General features: G+C 56.0%; 1 protein-coding gene across 2 annotated transcripts in view; it reads right to left on the bottom strand.

The window, feature by feature from the left end:
* GRIK5 (glutamate ionotropic receptor kainate type subunit 5) overlaps nucleotides 1–19087 on the bottom strand; it is a 56751-nt gene that overhangs the window by 35764 nt on the left and 1900 nt on the right. The window contains exons 2-11 of one of the 2 annotated variants that reach the window (XM_056136757.1): nucleotides 17654–17782; nucleotides 17219–17383; nucleotides 14776–14873; nucleotides 14515–14680; nucleotides 11894–12072; nucleotides 9786–9839; nucleotides 9545–9706; nucleotides 7873–8025; nucleotides 7490–7594; nucleotides 7302–7409 (exon numbers count right to left, since the gene is read on the bottom strand). In XM_056136757.1, the coding sequence (XP_055992732.1) occupies nucleotides 7302–7409; nucleotides 7490–7594; nucleotides 7873–8025; nucleotides 9545–9706; nucleotides 9786–9839; nucleotides 11894–12072; nucleotides 14515–14680; nucleotides 14776–14873; nucleotides 17219–17383; nucleotides 17654–17732 (1269 nt within the window). In that variant the 5' untranslated portion in view covers nucleotides 17733–17782. The remainder of the gene's footprint in view (nucleotides 1–7301; nucleotides 7410–7489; nucleotides 7595–7872; nucleotides 8026–9544; nucleotides 9707–9785; nucleotides 9840–11893; nucleotides 12073–14514; nucleotides 14681–14775; nucleotides 14874–17218; nucleotides 17384–17653; nucleotides 17783–19087) is intronic. The other variant, XM_056136758.1, reaches the window with a different exon arrangement.

The following is a 19087-nucleotide window of genomic DNA, read 5'->3' as shown; positions in this document are numbered from 1 at the left end:
ACAGCGGGTAGGGTGTTTGCCTTGCACATGGCCGACCCGGGTTCAATTCCCAGCATCCCCTATGGTCCCCCAAACACTGCCAGAAATAATTCCTGAGTGCATGAGCCAGGAGTAACCCCTGTGCAATGCTGGGTGTGACCCAAAAAGAAAAAAAAAAGAACCCAGGGCCTTCATGATCCACTAACCCCAGAGTTTTAGGCTTCTCCAAAGGGCTTTCAGCGGGCATACTGCTGACAGACAAGGGCAAGGGCCAGGGGAGGGGCCCCTGCTCCCCACAGGAAATGCAGACACACACCACCCCCCACTCAGAAACCTAGCAGCTCTGCTGGTTGAGGGAACAAAGATGGAGATGGTAGAAATTAGGTTAATTTGGGACGGGCTTAAAAGATTATCGCTGTCACAGAAGCATCCCCGGCAACCGCTAAAATAAGTTCTATCAGATATATTAAGAGAAGGGAAAGGCAAGCTACAGAACAACCTGTACAACACGCTGGCCTTTGTGCGGGAAAGCAGAGCTGTGGCTGAAAAGATGTTTCTGGAAGGAGGTCGCCACTGGAGGTTGAGGGGATAGGGGATGAGAGGGAAGCAGCCTGACTCTTGGCTCCAGACCCCAACTGGATTGGCATGCCACCCCATCCCTCCGCACTGAATTCTCTTTTGTTAGGTTTATAATAACTTCTGTCCACTTCTGTCACTTTCCCAACTTTATATTCATTTGGGGATGGGGGAAAGCTCCCAAGCAGTGCTCAGGGGGGCTGGGCTTTCCTGATGGTGCCTGCCCAACTGAGCCAGTAGCAGGGAACAAGCCCGTGAAGCTGCTGAATCATTTCCATGTTGGATACCACACCCAGGCAGGGCATGTGTAAGGCCTGCACGCTAGGCCCTGTTCTAACTTCCCAGACCCAATATTAAGTTAATATTATTATTATGGGGGGGGTGTTGGGCCACATTCAGTGATGCCCAGTGCTTTACTCCTGGCTCTGCACTCAGGAATTACCCCTGTTGGTGCTCAGGAGACCACACGGAGTGCCAGGGATCGAACTTGGGGTTGGTGACATGCAAGGAAAACATCCTACCTGTTGTACTATTGCTCTGATCCCTTAATTGTTTTTAAAATTTGAAGTATGGCGTCCAGAGAGATGATACAGGGATAAAGTACTTGCTTTGTGTGTGCGTAATTCCTTTTCAATTCCTGGCACCACATATAATCCCTTAGCACTGCCAGGAATGACTCCTGGGCAATGCTGGATATGGCCCACTCCCTCTGACCAAACATCAAGTATGAAGCCATGGACATAATTCAGTGGGCTAAAGTTTTACACATGGGAGTCCTAGAATCAATCTCCAGTACCACATGGCTCCCCAGTAACCACCAGGCATGACCCAAAATGCAAGTGATGCATGGCATTTAAATATACATGGAAGGGCTGGCGCAATAGTACAGCAGGGAGGGCATTTGCCTTGCATGCCGCTGACCCAGGTTCAATCCCCAGCATCCCATCGGGTCTCCTTAGCACCATCAGAAGTAATTCCTGAGTGTAGAGCCAGGAGTAACCCCTGAGCATCGCCAGGTGTGACCCAAAAAGCAAATAAATAAAAATTTAAAAATTAATAAAAAAATACATATATATAAATGCAAACCCTCAGAATCACCACCATGGAATGTGGACACAGAAGGATTTTCCCACTACATATTACCACTTGCTTTGAAGTTTGGTATTTGAGACAAGACACCAGTGCAAAGACAGACAGATGGTTGAGTGGGGAGTTCAGAATTCCCCCCCCCTCCATCAAAAGGTTCTTAATTTATGACATGGTGAGTCTTTTACTAAATAGGATGAGTCTTGTACTAAATGGTCTGGATTTGACCCTGGAGAACCCCTAATGGTTCCTGAGCCCTGCCAGGAGTGATCTACTTGCACAAAGCCAAGAGGAAGTCCTGAGCATAACCAGGTGTGGTCCCCAAACCAAAAACAAATAAGTAAAGATCCACCTGGAGGGCAGGAGAAATGGAACCACAAGATACTGAGCATTATCGGGCAAAGCCCTGGAGGCCCTAGAGTGTGCTCTGGGTAATTCATGGCCCCAAGGGGCCTGAGAGGCACTGCATTCCCATGCCCTGGCATTGAATTTCTCACCAGGAGGAGCCATAGGGTCTCCAAAACAAATCAAAACAAAATCCACATAGGGAAAAAAAAGTGGTCTGACCTCTGACCTGACCACATACTTCAAGTACTTCTCAGGTGGATAGTAGATCTGGTATGAAAGGCAAAAGCATCAAGTATGGAGAGACAAAGGGAGTAAAAACCTCCATGACCTTCGGGCAAAGAAGAATTAGTTCTTAACTTCCAAAAGGATTAAAGCCTGTGGGGGGAAAAAAAACAACCAACTAGATAAAACAGACTTGAGTCAAGTTAAAAATCTTTTCATCAAAAGCTATCAAGTGAAAGTGAAAAAGATGAGTCGCAGAGCAGGAGGACAGCCCCAAGCCGGATATCCCCAAAGGATTAAGGAGACAGAAATAACTCAAATCAGTGATAAGCTCTTGCAGCCGGGATGGGGCGCAAGTGGCAGGACATGTGGTTAGCATGTGTGATGCTCTGGGCTTGATCCCCAGCACTGCCCCAAAAAACCCAAATAAAACATCCATACGTCCTCATTTGTTATTTTTATAGAAAAGGACAAGAAAAAGAGAAGCAGAAAGAAAGAAAGAGAGAGAGAGACAGACAGACAGACAGACAGACAGACAGACTTGAACAGAAACTTCCCAAAAGAAGCTTCTAGGGCTGGCTCTTCAAGCCCGAGTTCTCCTTGAATGTGTATCTTACTTGCTTGACTTCCACTCTGCAGAAGCCCATATCCTCTCTTGAACATTCATTTTCTCTCCCCTCACATCTTTCTTTTGTTTTTGTTTGGTTTATTTGGGGGCGACATCAGGTAATACTCAGGGGTTACTTCTGGCTCTGCACTCAGGAACTATTCCTGGCGGGGCTCGGAGGACACTTTGGGATGTCAGGGATTGAACCCGGATCAGCCTTGTACAAGGTAAATGCTCTCTCCACTGTACTATCTCTCCGGTCAACTCCTCACATCTTTCTTAGTTTAAATAAAAACTATCTTGATTCACTAAAAAAGAAAAAAGAAAGTTTCTAGGTGTGGGAGAGAGAGTCAGGGCTGAGAGTCCCTCCAACCCCGCACAGTATACGGTCTCCTGAGTACTGATGGAGTAACCCCTGAGCACATAGCCAAGAGTAAGCCCTGAGCACTGCCAGTTGTGACCCAAAATATTGACCCCCCCTTAAAAAAAAAAAAGGAAACCAAACAAGAAGTTTATAGGGACCATGGAGAGAGCGCAAAGGAGTGGAAGGCCAGGCCTTGCCTGAGTGAGGCTCTGAGATAAACTGCCAGCGCCGCTGGTTCTGACCATCGAACCACAGACAAAAAGGATGATGGTAATGTGCTTGAGCAGGAGCTAGCAGGGGTGAAGAATATCTCTTTTATTTGCGGAGGGGGGCCAGTCACACCCGGTGATGCTCAGGGCTTACTCCTGGTTCTACACTCAGGAATTACTCCTGGTGGTGCTCAAGGGACCATACAGGATGCCAGGCATCGAACTCCAGATTGGCCAGGTATAAGGCAAATGCCCTCCCCGCTGTACTCGGACCCCAGGGAGTGTTACACATTCCTCTGTACGAAGTCACGTCCGTCCAGAGAGAAAGTACAGGGGCAAAGACACTTGCCTTGTTTGAACTGCAGTTCAGCCCCCAGCACCACATAAGGTTCCCCAAGCACAGCCAGATGAGGCCTGACACCCTCACCCCCATAATAATAAACAACAAGGTCACTGATCTAGTCCAATCCCCTCTAAAAACATAATGAATAATTTAATCTCACTTTTTTTTTTGTTTGGGGGCCACATCCGGCAAGGCTCAGGGCTTACTCCTGACTCTGTGCTCAGGGATCACTCCTGGTGGTGCTCATGGGACCATCTGTGGTTTCATGGATGGAACCCAGGTTAACTGCGTGCAAGGCAGACACCTTGGCTGTTGTACTTATCTCTCCGGCCCCGTTATTATTATTTTTTTTTCCTTGTCAAGGATCAAGGGCTGGAGCAATAGCTTAGGGTAGACCTTGCGCGCAGCCAGCCCGCCCGAATCGGGTTCGATTCCTCCACCCCTCTCAGAGAGCCTGGCAAGCTACCGAGAATATCTTGCCCGCACAGCGAAGTACCCGTGACGTACTCAATATGCCAAACACAATAACAACAAATGTCAAAATGGAGACGTTACTGGGCCCGCTCAAGCAAATTCTATGAACAAGGGGAGGACAGTACAGTGACAGTGCAGTGCAGTCAAGGATCAAACTTAGGACCTTATACATGCAAGACAAGTGCTCCACCACTGAACCATCTCCCCGGCCCCAGTGCTTCCAAATGAATGAAAGCAAGAACTGGACCGCCCAGGTCAGAGAGCTGTGGATGGCAGTGCCAAGGCTGGGCGCTGAGCAGCAGGGTATGGGCCAGGCCCCGGGCTCTGCCAGTTGCCAGTAGACAGGGCACCTCGCCCTCCTGTGCCTTTGTTTCCTCATCAGAAAACAAGAGATCTGCATGGTGCCAAGCTCAGGACTGCCACAAAGACTGAGTGACATGAGCCGAGGGCTTGGCACAGGACTCAGAGACAGTGCCAATGCATCTATTTTTATCCAGGGCGCACATCTGCGTGCAGGGGATGGAAGGACTCATGGGTGCGGGGCATGGTTCTCTGTCGGGCACTGCCCAGGGAACCTTGGCCTCTCAGGACATGCTCCTCACACAGTCCTTCAAGGGGGGATTATCAAGCTCATTTCACAGATAAAGGGCCAGAAGTTTGTTGGAGCGAAAACATAGAAGGTAGGACGTTGCCTTGTATGCTGGCTGACCTGGGTTCTATCTTCGGCACCCCATATGGTTCTCTGAGACTGCCAGGAGCGATCCCTGAGCTCAGAGCCAGGAGTAAGCCATCCCCGCCAAAAAAGGGCTGGGACTGGAGCGATAGTACAGAGGGTAGGGCGATTTCCTTGCACACGGCTGACCCAGGTTCAATCTCTGGCATCTCATCTGGTCCCCCACGCACCACCAGGAGTGATCCCTGATGCAGAGCCAGGAGTAAACCCTGGGCATCTCTGGGTATGCCTCCCCCACCCAAATAAAGGGCCAGAAGTCTGGGAGTTGGACGGCCTGAGGGTCACCTGGTTGCCAGGAGAAGGATGGGGCTGGTGGGGGGGGGGGGTCACAGGATGAAAACTCCTGGGTGGGGGTGGCACAGTGCCATCTCTTTGGCCTTCTCCTGCACCCCACCTTCCCAGTGGGCCCTCCCTTCAGTTTCATGGGAACAGCCACCCTCTTGACCTGCTCCTGCTCTCCTGGACTTCCACATCAGCTGGCCCTACCCCACCCCCACGTTCACACTCATCCTCCGGCCAGAGCATCCTCTGCCAGCGTTCCCCACCCCCAGGGCTGGTCCCACCCCCTGCTGTTCACTCCCCCTGGGGTAGGGACCAGGAACTGGGCTCTTCAGAGACCCTGTGCCACTGACTGCTGCTACCATAGCTCCAGGCATCTCTGGGCCACCTGCCACCACATGCCCAGTCTCCGGGCTGGCTAGGTGCCAGTTATCCTTCTGGGCCTCGGAGACAGAGCAGGAAGGAGGAGGAGCCTCTCTCTTCCCAGACATCCTGGTTGATGCACGTGCGAGTTCCCAAGTGCCCAACACAAACCCTGCCAGCACCCAAAGAGGCCACGTGCACTATCTGACCAGCACCTCCTAAGGCCCTTGTTCTTTGCACATCAGCTCCTATACGTCATCTGAAGCCCTGCCTAGGGCCACCTCCTCCATGAAGCCTTCTCCACTCCTTCCTTCTGCAGGACTCACTCATTACTCTGTGGTGGAAGAATAGGGACCAGGTTTATCTCCTCCAATCAACTGAGTTTGCCTCCCCTGGTACCCCTTAAGTTTTGGGAAGCCACATAACTGCCCTACTCATCCCATACTTCAGCTCATGTTTGCAGAATGAAGGAATGAACCCATCAAGAGAAGGATGAACTTCCGGAAGGAGAGCAACACTATTTTTTGCTGGCAGGGAGGCTCCCAAAGAAGTGCTCTGGGAGGTTGCGGGGTTTCTCCTGGTGATATTTATTTAACCAATCAGGCCAGACCTAAAACATAGGCCCTAGGTTTGGAGACCAGGGCTGGCCCAGCATTGCTTGGGGGCCTCAGGACTACCTACAGTCAGTGATGTTTGGGGGACCGCAGGGGGGCAGGGATAGAATCAATATAAGCCACAGCTAAGACCTGCACCCTAACCCTGTACTACCTCCCTGGCCCCCACACTACTTTTCCCCTTGAGCCTCCCAAGCAAGTGCTCAGGGGTGTGGAGACCACGCCTGGAGATACTCAGCTCATCATACTGAAGATGAGGTGCTGCTGCTTGGGTCCAGCGTGCTGGGGTCACCAGGACCACACCCTGGTCATGCTCAGAATTTTGTGGTGCTGTGGGAGTCAAAGTGGGGGGACCTTGTGCATATGCCAGGACACACTCTGTCCCTTTGAGCCACCTCCCTAGGCTGAGGGACTCTTACTGGAAGGGGGACAGACACATGGTATTGGGGAAAGGGGACATGACCGAGAAGGGACTGTACTCGCGGGGTCACGGGGGCTCTCCCAGGGGCAGGCACTCCTGACTTTTGTCCGCAGCCCTGAGCCCATCTCTTCCAGCCCCAGAAAAGTTTGGGGGCTGAGTGCACTCCTGGCATGCAAGGACTAACACCCCTGTCACGTCCCCCAAGTCAGCCCAGCCTGGCCCCCGGGACCCTCCAGTGGGTTGTTCCAGAGCTGGTTTCCTGTCTGTGGCCATCTGGCCCTCCCCTGAGGCTCACTGGCCCTTGTTCAGAGACATGTAAGGTCTCCCCTGCCGCCTGCTGCCTCCCACCAAGCACAGCCAACAGGGGTTTCAGGGGGCTCAACACTGGGCCTGGGGCCCTCTGCCAGCAGCCGGCGCCAGGCCCTGCACACCCACAGTTGCTGGGTACCAGAGCCACGAATGGGGAGGCTGGAAGGGTTACCCCGGGTTTCTGTGCATGTCAGAGTCTGTCCCTTGGGAACTCCTGGTCTCTAGTGACCTTACATGACCTTACACCACAGGAGTTAGGGACACGGGTCGAACTCATCGTGTGCCAGCCAAGGCCTTCCCACTCCCTGGAAGTGGGCTGAGGAGCAGTGCAGGGAAGGACCCTTCACCCGCCGCCCCCTTAAAGGGTCACTCACCAGGATTGTGGTGACCACCAGCGTCTTGTTGGCCAGTGTCTGTGAGAGGTTGATGTCCAGGGTGGTGGCGTTCATGGCCAGGGTCCGGTTCGAATACCACACCCCAATCTGGGGCAGAGAGGGCACTGTGTCAGCACAGGCCCTGCCCGCCATGCCCTTGTGCCCTCAGCTGCCCCCACTGGCCTCACCTCGCGGTGGCCCTGGCGGGACTTCTCCAGGATGCGCAGGGTGTAGTTGGTCCTCTGCCCTTTGCTGTTGAACTCGACCCGCCCGGTCAGCCCATCATACTCTACCTAGCAGGCCGGGAGGCGGGCAGAGGGAGGGGTGGCAGGGTTGGGGGAGGGGACAGAGGTGGAAGGGATATGAGGGAGGGCAGGGGACCGGGAAGGACCACAGTTAAACAAAGTCACAGGGCTAGTGCCCGGGAGGGCAGGAAAGCAGATGGGCGAGGGAAGAGGAGGTGGCAGGGGGTGGGGGAAAGGGCAGAGGGGCGGCAGGGTGGGCATAGCGAGCACCCTCCCTCTCCCAGGAGGGCTGCCCCACCCCTCCGCCCTCCCGGCTCCCAGCTCACCATGCGCAGGTAGTTCATGAGGCTGGTCCCATGGGGCCAAATGTTGGCCGAGGTACAGGCCAGCGGCTTTACACCGATCTCCTGACTGCGGTTCAGTTCCCGGACGGCGCTCACCACCACATGCACCGCATCAAACATCAGGGCAGCTGACAGCTGCAGGGGCCAGAGGTGGGGCGGCCCTGAAGGAGGCGGCTTCACCGGGGGAACCCCAAAGCCTCCCGCCCGCACACCCCTCAGACAGCGCCGGGTCTGGGTCTGTGACCCAAGGAGAGCCAGCAGGCAGCCTGCCTGCTGGCTCTCTGGGCATCTTCCAGGGAGATGTGGCATCACGGGAAGGGCTTGTGTGCGCCTTGTGCTGCCTATGCTGCTGTGGGCCTGGCTGGGGGGACACCTGCACTGCCCGTGGGCGAGCCGGGTAGGTGTGAGAGGGACTGGAAACTGGGTATGCACGGCCAGCAAAGCCCTGAAGCTCACATGGGATTGCACCTGAGCAGGACGGGGGTGCAGGGAAATGCCCGGGATGGAAGCCCTGGCCCCACTCTTCCCTCAACCTGCTTCTGACCTGTCCCTGAGGATGGGAGAAGGAAGAGGAAAAGGAGGAGGAGGAGGAGGAGGAGGAGGAGGAGGAGGAGGAGGAGAAGGAGGACGAGGAGCAGCAGCTGTGGGGATCAAAGGAAGAAACTAAGGGAGAATCAAAGGAAATGCCCCAGACACATGGGCTGCTGGCAGCCCTGCGAGTGGAGCCCCTGTGTGTGGGGGGGATATGCAGATGTGAGGCTCTTGGGTGCGCAGGTGCATCTTAGTCCTGCAGTCTGCACCCCGCCTGCCTGGCTGCTGAGCACTGAGTGGGAACAAACTGAACTCTGCCCTGTCTGGGGCTTTCTCCTCTCCGTGGCAAACAGACTATGGGTTTTGGGGTGCAAGGGTGCACAGAGCAAACTCTCCCCTGCCCCTCAGCTGCCCTTACAGTCTCTCTGAGTCTGTCCCCAGGCATGCGGTGACTGGCCTTGCAGAGAGAGAAACCAGGGAAGAGAACAGGGCAGGGCAAGGGGGCATCTTCCACTTTGGAAACAGGGAGCGACCCTGTCCCAGCAGCCGGAGAAGCATCTCTCAGAGGAGCCCAGGCTTCGCATGGAGGAGGCCTGGATAGACCTCCAGCAATACACGGTGCTGATCGATCCCTGAGCACTCCCACGTACCAGGGGTGGTCCCCCTGAGCACATAACAGATGTGGACCCAAAACAAAAAAAAATTAAAAATAAATACTCCCCCCCCCCTTACTCAAGGATCACCCCTGATGGACTCAGAGGACCATATATGGTGCCAGGGATTGAACCAGGGTCAGCAAGTGCCATACCCCCTCCCCCATCGGCCCTGTGGTTTTGTTCTGATTTGAAAGGGCCTCCCACACAGTGCCAGGGCCAGGCGGGCTATGGCGGGTGGTGCCCACCTGGGAGGGCATGTGGTGTGGGCATGGCACTGGGCCTTGCCCCCAGGCCTCTGAGTCATCTCCCCAGCACCTGGCAATGTTGATTTTGGTGTTGCTTTTGTATTCCCCAAACAGTGCTCAGGCCAAACTGTCACTTGGGCTGCAAGGCTCCAAGCCAGGGCCCGAGGATGTAGTGTGGTCCCGGAGACACATGCGGGCCCCAGGTTGTGTGTGCATGCTCACCGCAGGGCCTGGGTAGGTGCTGGCCTCGCAGTTCTCCCTCCAGGACATGTTGAGGCTGCGCACAAACTCGGGGTAGAAGGGGTGAGAGGTGTTGAACATGGAGAATCCCAGGATGTTGGAGGAGTCCTCCACGATCCCGTCCAGGTGCAGGATGGGGAAGTCCTGGGGAGGAGAAGAGCAGGTGAGTCGGGGGACCCCCGGGGGGTGGCAGCGCGGGGCAGGAGGGGGCGGCTGTACGCACCATGGTGGTGAGGATGTACTTGTAAAACGCTGAGGTCATTCCCAACTCGGAGGCCTGGAGGCAGCAACCCACGAGCAGGATTGGGGAGACGGAGAGAGAGGAAGAGAGATTTAGAGCAGGCCGGGGAGAAAACATCCCAGGGAGGAGCGAGAGGAGGGAGAGCCTGTGGGGGAGCAACCCCTGGGTCCCTCTCATGCGCAGGGCTGACGGGTGCTGGGGAGAGAACGGGGTGCTCAGATGCCCACATCCCTCATTAGGGTGCTTGTAGGACTACCTCTGGGGGACAGTGAGGCCCAGGGATGCCTCAGAGACCAGGCAGGCACTGTCCCTTCATCTCTACCCGCAAAGCTAAGTTTGAGATGGCTAGAGAAATAGCTCAGCCGGGTAGGCCTTGCATGTGGCCAAGCCGGGTTCAATCCGGGCACCTCAATCAATGATACCCCAAGCACAGCTAGGAGTAATTCCTGAGTGCAGAGCTAGGAGTCACCCCTGAGTACTGACAGACATAGCCCCAAAACGAAACAAAAAATGCTAAGTTTGGTCAGCCAGTGTTGGGCTTAGCCCTGCAATCCTTACTGTGGGTTTGTTTTGGGGTGGGAACCTCAATTAGACAGTGTTCAGGGGCTAATCCTGACTCATCCCTGGGGGTCATTCCTGGCAGTGCTCTTGGAAACATGTAGTGGCAGGGATTAAACCCAGTCCCGCCTACCAAGCATGCGCTCAGCCATCTGATCTCTCCCGCCCAGCCCTGCAATCTTTAAAGGCACTCTGCAGAGTCAGAGAGATAGAATCATGGTAGAGTGATGGCTTTGCCCATGGCTGACCCAGGTGTTATCCCTAGCAGTCCATATGGTGGCCTGAACCCCACCAGGAATGATCCCTGAGTGTAGAGCCCTGAGCCAGGGCAGGTGTGACCCCCAAACAAAAATAAAAGTGCTTTGCAAATGAAAGGCAGGCAGCTTCCTTTCGAGGTTGCTTCCTTCTGCTAGGGTTCTGAACATGAGCAGAAGCTGAGGCCTCTTGGAGCCCGGAAGCCCTTCCTGCCGACACAGCCATTGGAAAAGATGCGAGTTTGCACATCCCGAGCGTCAGGAGCCATCCCACACAGGGGCCAGCCCACGGTAGGTCTGAGAAGTGTGGGCTCAAGAGACAAGTGACATTGGTCATGGGGGCACCCAGAAGGGGCCAGGACCCCAGTCCCACCTACTTTCCTCCCTATCCTGAAGCCATCCTATTTCCACAGCCCAGAGATCCTCTCCCTCCCACCCCCTTCTTCCTCTGAACTCCCACCAGCAGTGACATATGGTTTTAATATTTTTATTTATTTCGTTTTTTGGGGGGGTCACACCCAGACGATGCTCAGGGGTTGCTCCTGGTTCTGCACTCAGGAACTACTCCTTGAGGTGCTTGGGGGACCATATGGGATGCTGGGAATCTAACCCTGGTCGGCCGCGTACAAGGCAAACACGCTACCTGCTGTACTACCGCTCCAGCCCCCTTTCATATTTTTAAAACCTGGAGAAAAATGAATTTTGTCGGTTAGATTAGAAGGAAACATTCAGGGCAGGGGAGAAAGGGCTGATTGCCGGAGGAGCACGGGGCGGGGGGGCGTGTAGGGTTTGGCGCTGGTCTTCCAGGGCTGCTCTGGGGCCAGCCCCCTCCAGCCTGAAACCCCGCTGGGTCACACTCTTGGTGGTGCCAGGGGACCATGCAGCACCCCAAAGGGAACAAGGGTTTCCCATGAAGAGCCCTCATGCCAGCCCTTGGAGCCATCTCCCCAGTCTCACCGCCCCCCCCTCCGCCTCCAGCTCCCCAGTTTCTTTTGCAAAGTGACAAGCCCCCCTTGCAGGCGGGGAGTGGGAGTCAGCAAGAGAAGGCAAAAGCGCCAGCACCAGGAACCCAGGGCAGGGCCACGCTGGCAGGGCCACCTCCAGGTAGGGTGCCTCCCCTGAGCTGCATCCACCACTTCTTCATGGACCCACCCAGCCAGAAGGGTCCACCCCAGAACTGACTGTCACCGGGGATGACTGGCTCTGTCACCTCTGACGCTGCAGGAACCAGCTTGACCTGGGCGGGGGTGGGGGTGCGGGGCAGGGAGGTCGACCCACCTTCCGCAGGATGAGGTGGGAGATGGACGCATTGGCGTCAATGATGATGGTGGACACCTTGTCGTCGCGGATCTCCTTCAGCAGCGGCGTGGGGTCCCGGCTGTCATCCAGCATCCTCACCGACAGGGTCTCCTTGGAGATGAGGAAGCCGCGCACCAGCTCCTCCAATCGAAGCAGGCCTGGAGAGAGGGGGCGGGTCAGAGCCCCGCTGGGGGCAGGACGGGTGCCAAAGACCCGGGCAGCTGGCTGAGCACAGCTGGCGCTCTGGGCACCCAGGGGTCCTCCTGAACTAAACCTTCTTTGCTTTTGGTTTCTGGGCTATGGCAGGCAATGCTCGGGGCTTACTCCTGGCTCTGTGCTTAAGGGTCTACATGAGGTGCCGGGGATCAAACCAGAGTCAGCAGCCTAGAAGACAAACACCTAAAGCCCAGTCCTATCTCAGACCCGCTGAAAACTGGGCTCTTGGCTCCTGCATCGCTGTGGGATGTGGTGAGCACCCCGCACTTCACACGCGCAGAGCCATGCTCTACTCCCTCCCCACCAGGCTGGTGAACTCCCTCCTGGTCTGCAGGTGGCTCAGGCCCAGTGCTTGCCCGAGGTCCTGCCTCCTCTACTCTGTGGGCCTGCAGCCCAGACAGAACCCACCCCATCCACACCGCCGTCCAAGCCCACCTGCCCTGCTGCCATCACCACCGTGGCCCCGGCCCCTGTCACCTCTACCCATAAAAACACACAATCGCCCCGGGAGTCTGCTCCCTTTGCCCTCTCTGCCCCCAACCCTCCAGGTTTCCCTTCATCCTGAGTGACAGCCCAGGGAGCCCCGGGTTCTAGTCCCAGCCACATATGGTCCCCTGAGCACCAGCCAGGCCTGGCTTCTGAGCACTGCGAGTAGGATTACCCCACAAGCACCAGTGAAGGCCAAGTAGCCAGCCTCCAGAGTCCACTGGCCCTGTCCCCCACAGGGCCTGTGTGACTTCCTTCCCCTCCCACTTCCATGCTCCCCCGGGTCTCCCTGAGCTGTAGCCCCCTGACCTGGAATGCTTCCCGCATGGCCCCTCCCCTTCCTTCAAACAGGGGCCCTTTCAGGAGGTCATGCCTCCACTCCATTTCAGATGGACATGCCCTGCCCTGCCCCTCAGTCTCTGGTCTCTCTTGGTGCCGGGACTGGCTCCTGTTTCTGCTTCCTCCTGCTGGAGAGGCTTCCATAAATCTGGGATCAGGACAATCCCCACACCAATGGCTGGCGCAGAGTACATGCTCAGCAAATGCTTCTTGCGTTTTCTCTTTGGAAAGGGGGTATCCCAAGTCGTGTGTGGGGTGCCTGAGGGACAATCAGCAACACGTGCCCTGGCTGCATGGGTCTGAAGTTTCCATGCCTGGGCCCAGTGATGCTGTGTAACTCTAACCCTCGGAGTCATCTCCCCTACCAACTGGACAAGTTTTGGTTTTACTTGTGTGTGTCTGGGGTGGAGAGTGTTGGAAGCCCTCGGAGGTGCTGGGGATCCAATATGGGGCTCCTGAATAGAAAGAATGTGCTCTTTACCGCCAAGAGTAATTCCGGAGTGTAGAGCCAGGAGTAATCCCTGAGCACTGCTGGGTGTAGTCCAAAATCAAAGTAATAACAACAATAATAATAATTAAAATAACTCATAATAACTATATATATATATATATTTAAAGTAGGTACCGTAGGCCTTCAAGCCATCTCTCCAGCCCCCAGCATGTTTTGTTTAGGGGCCACACCCAGTGGTACTCAAGGCTCCGTACTCAGGGATCACTTTTGACGGGGCTTGGGGGACCACATAGGGTGCTGGGGATTGAACCCGGGTCAGCTGTGTGCAAGGCAAATGATGACAAACTGTCCTATCCCTCCGCCCCCAGCAAACACCTTTGGAAGGAGGATTCCTCCCACAGGTTCCGGAGTGCTCCCCCCATGCTCGCAAATCCAACAGATCTCCCAGACATGGCCCAAGCGACTATTTCTTCTTCTTCTTGCTCCTGCACAACCGGCCACCATATGTGACAACGCCCCCAAGTCCCCTCAGCTACACTCTGTCCCACCTCCTTCTGGTGCCTGCCGTCCCCCCCACATCCCTCTCTATCTTCCCTCCTGGGCTCCACCCCGCATGGGGGAACTGCACCCCTTCATCATGAAGATGCTGTCGCGGCTCCCACACCCCACAGGCACAGGAGCCCCTGAATTTGGCCGGTCTAGGACCACCCCCTTCTCACTCTTCCCACTGTCAGTCTGCTAGGCTGGCCCCTTCTCAGGACTGAGTTGCCCAGAGCCGGTAGGTTCCCTCCTGCATGCCTTCCACCCATCTCTGGACAGATTGCTCAAGGGTTCGTTTCTCGGCCAGTGTCCCCACTCAGCTGGCCACAAGGTCAGGTTGGGGACTCTGCGTGGCGCTGCCAGAGGAGGCCCCGACCACCACGCTGACTCTGGGGAGGTGGGACATTGTCAGAACCAGAAGTCTGGGCTGCTGAAATGGGACGGGGACCAGGAGATCCCGCATTGGGTCCCCTGGGGGCAATCACCAGTGGGTAGGGATAGGCTCCCCGGAGAGGGGGACCTGGGGGGATAGGAAGGCAGTTCCCCTCAACACCCCGTGCTTCCTCACACTCGGCCTTGGCGCAGATGAGGCTGGCTGAGGGGTAGTTGAAGGACTTGAGGATGCGGGAGACAGCCAGGCTGACGTCCTCATTGCTGGGGTACAGGCTGACTGAGGCGAAACGAAGGTACTGAAGGCGGGGTGTCTCCTCAGGACCCACCTTGATGTGGGGGATCTGGATAGAGAAAGAGCCGTGACTTCTCTCCTGCTTCCCCTTCCGCCCGGCCCCCGGCCCCCCCCCTGCTCCCCCGCCCGCCCGCTCCGCCTCACCTCCTTCTCCCCACAGATATGGCTCACGGTGGACGCAGACGCGGGGCTGGAGGAGGGCCCCAGCACCGACACGACCCCCTTGGGCAAGATCTGACACACTGTGGGCGGAGAGAGCAGGGTCAGGGAGCCCCGCGGCCTCTCGGGCCCCACCCCTCAGGGAAGACCCCAGGTCCAGAGGCCCAATCCCTGACCCTGTCCATACAGAGGGATTGAGGGACAGGTCAGACCAAGAGAGAAACCAAAGGAGGGACCAACAGGTGACCCCAAGAACCTCCTTCACCAGGCCAAGCCAGGGTCTTCACCACGTTCCACCTTTTGGACCACCATGTGGGGTACATGCAATACCTGCTCCACTCTGAGCCCCCTCCTCTACGTTCTGCACCCCAAATAACCGTCCCTCTGTTACTCTGACTTTCTCCTCTCATTCCCACTTCCTTTCCCCAGCGACACCTCAAGAGCGTGGCTCCAGCCTAGCAGCTGGAAGGGCTGGCCTGGCCCGTTCTCGTGGCAGAACCTCCCTGTTCCTCTGGGAACCACATGGTTGCCGGGAGCAACTGGCACCATCCCGGGGTCACTGTGCCACACCAACCTGGCCTTGGAGGTTGGTTCAAAGCTGGAGACAGTCTGTAATCAGACCGTGAAGAGCCTTTCCCAGACCTGCTGCTACTGTTACTATGGAGTCTGCAAACTGGGTGCAATGTGAATTTTGAGGGGTTGAGATGATTCCACCATCGATCTGGGGAAATGATCTTGAAAATGAAGCCAGGGGCCGGAGAGATAATAGAGCGGTCAGGGGGCTTGCCTGGCATATGGCCAACTTGAGTTTGATCCCCGTGACCCTATATGGTTCCTTGAGCCCTGCCAGGAGTGATCCCTGAGCACTGAGCCCGGAGTAAGTCCTGAGCGCTGCTGAATGTTGTCCAAAACAAAAAAAAAAAAGGCAAAGAGAAGGAAGTCAACTTAGAGCAAAACAGGCCCCAGAGATGATTCCTGGAAGATCTTTCCTCCAGAAAGATTCCTAGAACAGGGGCCAGAGATCTACAGTAGGTAGGTATTCCCCTTGCATGCAGTAGACCTGGGTTCGGTCCCTGGCACCACATCAGGTTTCTTGAGCACAGAGCCAAGAGTAAACCCTGGGCTATCACTGGGTGTGGCCCAAACACCAAAAAGAAAAGGAAAAAGAGAAAAAGAAGAAAGATTCCTAGAATATGATTGAGAACCTGGAGCCGGCCATGCCTGAAGCAAACCCAGGGCTTCATTTAAGCTACTGGATCCAGTCATGCTGAAAATTAGGCCTTTTAGTGACATGCACTAAGAAGTGTCCATTTTTTTCTTTTACTTTTTCCTTAAGACTAATTTGGGTTTCTGCCACATCCAACTAAAAGCAACATAACTGAAAGGCTCAGCTTCCCCTAACTTTGTTCCTTTTCGTGCCTTCCAAGTGGGTCAGGGTCCCCTAACTGCACAGTCTGGAAACTGTGCTTTGATCTCTCTCCAAGACCCAGTAAGTCACCCAGTCCTGTCTCTCCTCTGTCCTTGAATGCCCTCACACTTGTCCCTTTTTCTTCAGCCTTTGTCCCCTGCTCTCCTCTAGGGCTCTCCACGCAGGGGTGCACCAGTCTCTTCACTGCTGCCCTGACGTCAGCTTCCCACTGGCCAACACCCCGTGGCTTGTGGGAAAGACAGTCTCCACCTTCCACCGCATCCCACTCCTCATCTCTCAAACGGGTCCCCAGTCCAGGTCATCAGAATGTTCCTTGCCTCCTCACCCCACCGGTGTCACAGCTGCAGTGTCCTCCCTCCCCGTTTTCCTGGCCTCTGCCCATCTGGGTTTAGTCTTGCACCCAACCAAAAAGTCCAAGACACACCATACTCTGTTCTCCCTGCACCCGGACTTGAAACATGCATGAAGGGCTGAAGACACAGGACAGCGGGTCTGGCTCTAGCCTTGCACAGAGCCGACCTGGATCCAATCCCCAGCACTGCAAGGGATCCCCTGCACCCTGCCAGGAGTGATCCCTGAGTTGCAGATCTGGGAGTAAATCCTGAGCACAGCCCAGTGCAGCTCAAAAACAAAAAACAAGAATTATAAAAGAAAGAAAAAAAACACACACATGAATGTGACCATCCTGACAAAGAAGTCCTGCAGAAGTGACATCTGTCCAAATTATGCCTGGAGATCTGCAAGTCCAGCTCACCTGTTTCAAGTCACCTTAAATAGTTTGGATGTCTGAGTTTACTATTACCGCTCATTCATTCATTCCATCAACTTTCAGAAAACAGCCCTGCCTGCCACAGAACCAGTTAGGCAGGACTTTGAACAGTGCCCCTTTTCTTCCATCCTCCTCCCCTAAATCAGCACCTGCTCACCCATCTCCAGGGACCCTTTCTGCCCCTGGCCTTCCCTGAGGGTCCCAGCCTCGCCACCCGGGCTCCTGCTCACTCGTGTCCGTGGTCTCGTACTGGCTGTCCCGCTGCAGCTCAAAGATGTCCACTTCCACCCGGGCCTTGGCAGGGACCTCGATGATCCCGTTGATCTGCTCCCGGGCCAGGGCCAAGGCCAGACGCTCCCCACGGCCACACACGGTCTGGTCGTCCAGGATGGCAGCTAAGTGAGGGGACACAGGGGGTTGGGGCCTGGGGCCTGAGGGAGGAGGAGTTGGAACCTCCAGACTTCTCGGCTGGAGGTGGGGGTGACACTGGGGTTCGATGGCTGGGGGTCTGGAGTCCTTGACTTGGAGGGAAGGCGTATGGGGGCAGGGGGCTGCTGCGCCCTGTTCAAGCTAAGATCTGAGGCTCAAACTCAGGGACCAGGGTTCCTCCAGAAGGCGGGGGCAGCCTGGCCCAAGGGGAGGGTGTCCGGGGCGGGGTGGCTCACCCATGCGCAGTGATGACAGCACCTGGCGGCTGGGGCTGGCGAAGGCAACTATCAGCAGCAGCAGCAGCTCAGCCGGCATCTTCCTCCCCTCCTCATGGGGACGCAGCTGCCGCGGCCCCCACTCGCCACCTACAGGGAGACCCCCGGGCTGCTGGTGTGGGTGCCCCTGGGTGCCTTTGCAGCACCACTGCTTGGAGCGCAAAGCACATAGCCTGGGCCAGGGTGGGGGCGCGTGGAAGAGGCCCGCGGGAGAGGCGGCCAGTGTGAGGCATTACTGGCAGGGAAGCAAAAGCTTCCTGGGGGATCTCCTGGCACCCAGACACTGAGTGGGAGACGCTGAGAGGGGTCTTGTGGCACCCCAATGGGAGGGAAGCATAAGCTCTGGTAAGGGCTCCTTCTAGGACCTTTCCCTCCCCAACAGGAAAGCAGGAAGGAGCCCCTTCCGCCCCCCCACATACACATACTCAGTCCCGCCCCGTCTCTGGGCAGGCAGCCGTTACTAGGCAACAGAAACCGGCTGGAGAGGATGCGATGGTTGCTAGGCAACCCCATCCCAGGCCTCACTTGCCACCTTTCTGACGTCCCTGGTTCCCACAATCCCATGGAGGAGAGAGGCCTGGACATCCGGGGTCTGGAGGGGAGAGTATCCGGGAGTTAAGAAACTTGAGGAGTGAGAGGGAGAGGGGTGCTTGCACATGTGTGTGTGTGCGCAGACACACACACGCACGCACACACTAGCAAGACAGATGGAGACAGATGGATAAACCCAAGGCAGCAAAGGGGCTGAGAGAGAGGAGAGAGAGAGAAGAGAGAGTGAGGAGAGAAAAGGGGGAAGAGACAGAAAGTAACTGAGAGGAGGGAAACACAAAAACGACTCAGGAAAGGGAGGAGGGAAAATGGACAGAAATAGGAAGGAACAAAGATGACTGGACAGCAACATGGAAAGAAATGGAAGAGAAAGAGACTAGGATGGAAAGACAGGAAGACAGGAGCTGTGGGGGAGAGAAGGAGCGGGCAGGAAGTGGGGGCAGAAGCCACACTAACATAAAAGGGAGGTGAAGGCTGGGGAGCAGGTGAGGAAGGCAGGAGGGGTGGACTGAGACCCCACACATGCCTTTTTCCTTCCCACATTGGCTCCACCCCCAGTGCCTTAGAACCCGTGGGTGCCCTGGTCCCCTACAGGAATGAGTTTGTCGGTGGGTGACTTCCCCTGACCAAGGGTGGAGCTCCGAGGGGAGGGACACTGGGATTTTCGAAGGCGAGTGCTTTCCTCTCAAGACTCCAGTGTCTCCCTTTACCCCCCTCATCCCCCAGGGAAGAAGCAGGCTTGGCCTGGTGGGAGGGGAGAGCAACACTTGAGACAGACCCACGGGAGAGTTGGTTTGTCCTTGTTCTGCACCTAGTCTCCACGTGACCTTGAGCAAGTCTCCCCCC

The sequence above is a fragment of the Sorex fumeus genome, unplaced genomic scaffold (assembly GCF_029834395.1).
Source record: "Sorex fumeus unplaced genomic scaffold, SorFum_2.1 ptg000122l, whole genome shotgun sequence".
Lineage (NCBI taxonomy): Eukaryota > Metazoa > Chordata > Mammalia > Eulipotyphla > Soricidae > Sorex > Sorex fumeus.
This window is presented reverse-complemented; position numbering and strand designations above follow the sequence as displayed.